We start from the raw sequence: 7838 nt of genomic DNA, 5'->3' as shown, positions 1-7838 counted from the left end.
TCATGTTCATAGAATTAATTTGGTTGAGGTACTTAACGAATGCTGTAAATTGTTCCTCAGTCCCATCCCACACCACAAAAATGTCATCAACAAATCTTAGAAAGGTTTTTATGTGACGGGAGTATGGATTAGTGGAGGTGAAGACATAGTTATGTTCGAAGATGGCTAAATTTTTTTTTAGCAAAAGAACATAAAATGGGTGTGCCCATAGCTGTGCCATGACATTGTCTGTACCATTGTTTATTGTACTGGAAACAATTGTTATGAAGAATAAAGGAAACTGCTTCGGAAACAAATTGAAAGAACTGTGGGGATTTATTGGAACTATTCAAAAATTCCCAGAGAGCCTGCACACCCGCATCCTGTACAGGCTGTCAACATCAATGGCAGCTAATGTGTAGCCTGGTTGCCAAAGGAAATCAGTGAGTGAGGCAACAAAATCGACAGTGTCCCGCACATATGAAGGTATATATGGTAATAGTGGGGAAATGAGCCAATCGATGTAGCTGGAAAGAAACTCAGTGGGTGACCCTATGCCGGCTACTATGGGGCGGCTGGGAGGTGGGGTAACTGGTTTATGAATTTTGGGTACTATGTACCATTTCGGTTTAGATGGAGACTTTGGGAGAAGGCGTTCTGCAAATTTTTCGCTGATGGTTTGTGTTTCAGTATGTTTACATAACAGAGATCTTAAACTGGACATTATATGATTGGTTGGGTCATGTTTAAGTTTTTCGTATACCATAATATTGCCTAATTGATTTATGGCTTCATTTTCATAATCAATTTTTCGCAACACCACCACTGAGTCTCCCTTGTCAGCCTTGGACACAACAATGTCATCCCTCTCAGCAAGCCATTACAAGGATTCTTTTTCTTTTACTGAGATGTTCCTATTAGGACGGGGATATATTAGAGCCTTAACTTCCTTACACACTGCTCTCTTGAATAAGTCAATAGGGCTGTCCGGAGGAGTCGGTGGATTGAAATGGGAGGAATTACCTCCATGAAAAGGGGGGTTATGACCATCACCTGTATATACTCTGTGTCAGTTAGTTCAACTTCAGGATTACTGGTTGCTAATGTGGACAACACTCTAATAAAACCTTCCTCCTGGTTACTAAATTCTTTAACTACCTTAAAACCCAGAGGGCCTATTTGACACTGAGTTTCTCCTTCTTTTAAATGCTGCGCAGAAAAACTTTTATTAGGTTGAAATGTGGCAAAATATTTTTAAGGTTCAACTTTCTGATGGCTTTTTGTATGTCTTCTTCAAACAAACTGTAATTAAATGGTTCATTCAGTCCGAAACTGAGTCCCTTATTTCCCCACTATTACCATATATACCTTCATATGTTCGGGACACTGGCAATTTTGTTGCCTCACTCACTGATTTCCATTGGCAACCAGGCTACACATTAGCTTCCATTGATGTTGAGAGCCTGTACACCCACATCCCTCTGGATGCGGGTGTGCAGGCTCTCTTGGAATTTTTGAATAGTTCCAATAAATCCCCACAGTTCATTCAATTTGTTTCCGAAGCAGTTTCCTTTATTCTTCATAACAATTGTTTCCAGTACAATAAACAATGTCATGACAATGTCATGGCACAGCTATGGGCACACCCATTTCACGTGCTTTCGCTAACATTTTTTTAGCCATCTTCGAAGGTAACTATGTCTTCACCACCACTAATCCATACTCCTGTCACATAAAAACCTTTCTAAGATTTGTTGATGACATTTTTGTGGCGTGGGATGGGACTGAGGAACAATTTACAGCATTTGTTAAGTACCTCAACCAAATTAATACTATGAACATGACATTTACTTCGGTCTTTGGTGATCAACGTCTGGAATTTTTGGATGTGAAAATAGATATAGTTGATGGTACCATTATCACCTCAAGTTTTCATAAAGCCACATCCAGGAATTCCATTCTACATTATGCCTCGTCCCATCCCACTCACACAAAGAACAGCATTCCTACCAGCCATACAATTAAAAAGAACCAACAATACAGAAACAATGTATGACCAGCAAGCTGCGGACCTTGAGACCCGCCTTCTCCAACAAGGTTCCCCCCTAAAGTATTAAAAACCGCAAAAGACAAGGTGGCAGCCATTCCCAGATCTCAACTATTAAGAAATAAACCAAAATATTCAGAAAAACCACAGAGAATTACCTTTACATTCAAGAATACCCCCATGAACATTGTCAACACTATCTATAATTATTGGTACATTTTACAACAGGATACAGACTTAGAGGCAATAACTAAATTAAATCCAATAGTGACTTATCACAAGAACATTACACTACAAAGTTACATTAACAAATTAAAAAACAACCAGTCCAAAACTCACACCTGGTTAAATGATACCTGACCTAACGGTAATTTCTGTTGTGGCAGCTGCAATTTAGGAGGCTATCATGTGCAGATACCCCCTTCGTGTTATATTGCCTGGTCTGCAGATGTCGCCGATTGTTTTCCCGATATAAAATCAGACCATTGTTCCACCGAATAAGAGAGTACATACACTCCCTCCGTACAGGTATAGGAGCAAGTAGATGGATATCCCACATGCAATCTTGCCACAACAGTGATCCTAATCACTTTATCTTTGCAGTCATTGAAAGAATTGAGCACATTGAACGAAACCTGAATAAACATCAAATCCTACTTTGTAATGAAGCTAGATGGATTACCCGCACTAACGCCACAGGCCCTCTGGGACTGAATGCAAAAGTAGAATCAATGGCTCTCGTAGCACAATCTAGCATTTAGCAATTTCAAAGAAAAGGTTTTGTTTTTAAATACACTGTTGTAACATATGTTTACCTGTTGTATGTTTCCTGTTTACCTGTGTAACCCTAGCAACCTGCTTTGTTAAAACACACCTTTTTCTGCACGTCATCTCACTTGGCCTGACGAAGCGTTCCGGCGCGAAAACGGCCCGTTGCCTTCCTATACCCCCATGTCTCCACCATCTGCCTCCATGCTTTGTATCCCGTGTGTTCTGCTGAACTAATAAAGAAGTCTGCACAGCTTACCGGGTGAGTGCTCTGTGCTTACTATTCATTCCACATAAGTGTAAATGTCTGCATTTTCTGGGATGTGCAATGGAAATTTTACACTGGGTGCACACAGCCAATGAATCAGCAGGATCCCAGTGAGTGTTGGAATGAGAGCCTGGGCAGGTGAGTACTGCGTTCATTATTTTTTTTGCCCTGTCTGGTATAATTGTCACTTCGTACACCTGAAAATCTGCCTGATTTTTTTTATTCCACCTCTTTTGAAATGACCCCTTGTGATTTGACTCTGTTTATGTTTGCGAAACATCCATTAAAGTCAATGCAAATTGCCTAACTTCCCTGCTTTGGCTGCTGCTAATAAACTGGAGAAGCCAGAAAACTCAAAAGAAATGAGATGAGCCAGCTCCTTTAGGTAAATGATACAACACCCGAATGCTTATAATTTAAAATTCACTGAATTTACTGTATAACTAATAGAATCATACAATTTACAGTTAGCAGCCACTTCAATTTTAGTAGAAAGGTGTGAGGTAAAAGTATGGAAGGTTAAGAAAGTTTTTGGGTGGTCACTGCTTTTTAAGGTCAGCATGCAAAGCATCAGTAATGAACTGCAAAGTACGCTGGTAGATGTATGAATCCTTGCTCTTTGGCTTGCAGATGTTTAGATGGTTTACTTCCACAGGAATAATGTCACCAATTCCTAAATCTGCACAAAAATAATAACAGAATAACTTAATCACATTTTCATTAATTAAACAGGTGTAAGTATATCTATAAAAAGGATAGTCTATTCTTAAAGAAAGCATCAGGATTGTTATACGAAAAAGTATACAAAATACTTGATTTAAAGGAAACCTATCACCTGCCCAAACTGCGGGCAGCATGAAACAGAGGCAGAGAGTGAAATTCTGGAACATAATGATTTACTATGAAATGGGACCTGGGTAAGTAGTCACAGGGGTCATCCCTGTGGCTGCTTCCTGCCCCACCGGCCCTGAATTAAAGGACTAATCTGCCCCTGCACATCTTATCTGGCCACTGGGACCCCTCACGATCTCCAGGCGGCACCCCGGCGTTCTGAATACTGGGTTGCGGCGACCGAGGTTGTGATGTCACACCACACCCCCTCCATTCATGTCTATGGGAAGGGGCGTGGTGGCTGTGGTCACTTGTGACTCCCTCTCCCATACATAGACATGAATGGAGGGGGTGATGCATGGCATCACGACCATGGACGCTCGAACCCTCTGTTCTGAACAAAAACGTTCAAAACGCCATCGGGAGATCCCAGCAGCTGGTCCCCCAGCGATCAGACATCTTATTCCCTATCCTTTGGATAGGAGATAAGATGACCTGGGCAGAGTACCCCTTTAAGTGTCTCTCCCTACATGTGTATACAAAGAAATGTGTTATTCAGGGCCGACTTGGTGGAAACTGGCTGCCTGGAACAGCTTTTTGAAAATATGATTTCTCAAAAATACCAGAGCATTTTAGAGTGGATCATGATCATTCAGGACTCCACTCCCTGCACCTGTTTCATGCGGCCCATGGTTTGGGCATAAAGCATAAAACAGGTGCCTAGACTAGATACAATAGTGACAAGTTTTTGGTAAATATTAGATCTTTACAGATTTTTAAGGTCTGGAAAAATGAAGAATATTCCCAATTATTTACAGTAATGATGTCTTGAAATTAGGTTTTAGCGCACCTGATGTTTTTTCAGGATAAGCTGTCATACTTGTGTTTATGAGGAGTAGCACTATTCGTTGCCACACACAGAAGATGGGATCCTGTTCTTCTAAATCTCTAAAGCACACCCTTAGAAGCAGCAGCATAGGGAGGGCATTACAGACCAGTACTGAGCAGTCTAAGGTGTGAATCCAGCACCTGTTAAAGTATCTAGTGAGGATCTAGTGTTATTTCAGATCTCCTCCCCTCCCTTCTCCATAGACTTATATGGACAGCATGTAAACTGATCAATCTCAAGGCAGGGCTAAGCAATTTTTCAAAGTAAGTGGTGCGTTTAGAAGGAGAGCGGGTAGAGAGAAATGCCTAATAAGTGGAGAAAAAGGCATTTTTCTGTAATAAGATATACTAGAGAATTTCTTATATTCACTTTTTCTGTTAATTTGTGCATAATTTATTGAAATCACAATGACCATTTATGTACCGTATATTAACCTCCCTGGCGGTATGATTCTGTCTGGAAATCTGTACCAAAAGCGGTACAATTTTTTTTAACTGAATTTCACATCTCCCTCCGCCCATTTCATATCTCCCCCATCACATTCCCCTCTCCCTTGTCACATCCCCCGTCACATTCTCCCCCCTCCTTGTCACATTCTCCCCCCTCCTTGTCACATTCTCCCCCCTCCTTGTCACATTCTTCCCCCCTTGTCACATCCCCCCCCTTGTCACATCCCCCCTTCATGTCACATTCCCCTCCCCCCCTGTCACATCCCCCCTTCATGTCACATTCCCCTCCCCCCCCTGTCACATCCCCCCCTTTCACATTCCCCCCCCAGTCACATTCCCCCCTTGTCACATTCCCCCCTTGTCACATTCCCCCCTTGTCACATTCCCCCCCTGTCACATCCCCCCCTGTCACATTCCCCCCTTGTCACATTCCCCCCTTGTCACATTCCCCCCTTGTCACATTCCCCCCCCTGTCACATCCCCCCCCCTGTCACATTCCCCCCTCTGTCACATTCCCCCCTCTGTCACATTCCCCCCTTTGTCACCTTGTCCTGCAGCAAATACACTAGGTTTGCCGGCAGATTTCAAACCTAGTGTATTTCCTGCAGAACAAGTCCTTTCCCCTTCAGCCAATCACAGGCTTTACACCACTGCGGCCTGTGATTGGCTGGTCCTAGAAGATGAATAGTGAAGAGAGGACACCCCGGACCGCACGGAGGGGAACGGCATCTGCAGGGACCGGGACTAGGTGAGCAAAAGTTTTTTTTTATTTGACTACTTCTTCCTTTTACACTTAGCTCAGTGTTTTTCTACCAGGGGGCCTCCAGCTGTTGTGAAACTACTACTCCCAGCATGCCCGGACAGCCTTTGGCTGTTCGGGCATGCTGAGAGTTGTAGTTTTGCAACAGCTGGAGGCCCTCTGGTAGGGAAACACTGACTTTTAGTATTTTTCTTTACCTGCTCTGGCCGGCCCCCGCAACGGGAGCCGACCAGAGCAGATAATCGCATGTTTTCCCGGGGGGCCGCATCGCTATATCGCATTGCTTTTGCGATATATCGTGCAGCCCGGCCGGCAACTCTGCAATTCTACCCCGAGCGTGACTCGGGGTTACCGATCCTGGCAGGGAAAATTAACCCCGAGTCACGCTCGGGATTACCGCTCAGGAGGTTAAAAGTGTACCTGTTGTCAACAAAAACTTTATATATATTTGTAATATACATTGGTTAAAGAATGTGTATATTTATGGGTAAAAGAATGCTGTCCCTGCAGCTATTGCCTGTGTGTCTCTGTGAGGAGTCCAAATACAGGAAGTGAGGACAGGACAAGCAGGGCTCTGTGCAGGCTCCTGGCTTGCCAATCATCCTGCTATGTGAGCCAGGGGCATGTCATAGAGCCTCAGTGTGCAGAGCCCTGCTTGTCTACCCACACTTCCTGTATTTGGACTCCTCATAGAGACACACAGGCAATAGCTGAAGGGATATAAATATACATATTTTTAACCAATGTATATTACAGATATACATATAATGGTATTATCTACATTATATAAAAAGTTTTTGTTGATGACAAACTTTAAAAAGTGCAAACCTTTGCAATACAATGAAAGGAAATCTGTCCCCATGTTTATTTTGCCATATGTGAGAGCAACATAAAATATTGACAGACATGATTTTAGCAATGTGTTGGTTATGTGTGAATATGCAGTAGTTTTGTTAAACTCACTGCTTAATCTATGTAGCCCACGGCCAGCAACGTGAGGCAGGGGTCTGATGTATTTAGAAGAGGCCCTCCAACCACTGACCGATACCTTTTTTTATCTGCCTTTTCTTAACCCTGTATAATGTACCTACTGTATCTCTTTAATACGGTCATTGTGCTCTGTCTTAATGTGAGCCCCATGTGGACCTGGGACTCCTTGCTGTGTGGCTTGCTATAGGAGTCCTGAGTCATGACCATATGCTCTGGCAATTATTTGGACATCATTGCACACAAAGTAAAATTGCTGGTGTCAAAAGTGCTAGTGTCAAATTTCACAAGTTAATAATAATCAGCAACTGTTTGTAATTTAATTGGGTTTTTTGCTCAACCATTTTTTAGTTACATGTGGTTCGCGACCATCATTTTAGCTTGAATGTGGCTTACAAAGTACATGGTTAGGGACCTGCAGGTTCGATAACTGACATTTCACTGCTGCTGGATTAGAATAATACAACATGAATGACAACTAAGGCCGCATTCACACCACGATTGCAGTTAGGGTTGCCGGATCCGCCTGTGGGGTGGGTGGGGGGACCAGGCACACGGGGCAGAAATGAGCCGGCCGGAGTCACTGTTTGACTCCGGTCGGCTCATTAAAGTGAATGAGTTTCAGGGCTGATCCGGCTGGGGTACGGGAGCACCCGGTTTTTCCCTCCCCCAGCCGGATCCGGCAACCTTTGGCTATAATCGTAGTGTGAATGCAGCCTAACCCAGACAACTGGTCATGTAAGCCAGATGAAGTAAGCTAGTCATGGTCATGACAGAGCTGTAATGTAAAAGCACGAATGTCTGATACTGATACTGGCCCTGATTTACTAAGAGTGGAGTGTAGTTTTCTTTGTGGGTTT

General features: G+C 43.2%; 1 protein-coding gene across 3 annotated transcripts in view; it reads right to left on the bottom strand.

Annotated features, from left to right (window-relative positions):
* Window positions 1-3108: 3108 nt before the first annotated feature.
* SERAC1 (serine active site containing 1) overlaps window positions 3109-7838 on the bottom strand; it is a 106809-nt gene continuing 102079 nt past the window's right edge. For all 3 annotated transcript variants that reach the window (XM_056567100.1, XM_056567098.1, XM_056567099.1), the window contains one exon: window positions 3109-3741. In XM_056567100.1, coding sequence (XP_056423075.1) covers window positions 3602-3741 — 140 coding nt within the window. In that variant the 3' untranslated portion in view covers window positions 3109-3601. The remainder of the gene's footprint in view (window positions 3742-7838) is intronic.

Source organism: Hyla sarda, chromosome 3 (genome assembly GCF_029499605.1).
Source record: "Hyla sarda isolate aHylSar1 chromosome 3, aHylSar1.hap1, whole genome shotgun sequence".
NCBI lineage: Eukaryota > Metazoa > Chordata > Amphibia > Anura > Hylidae > Hyla > Hyla sarda.
Note: the sequence above shows the minus strand (reverse complement) of the source record. Positions and strands in the feature narration are given on the sequence as shown.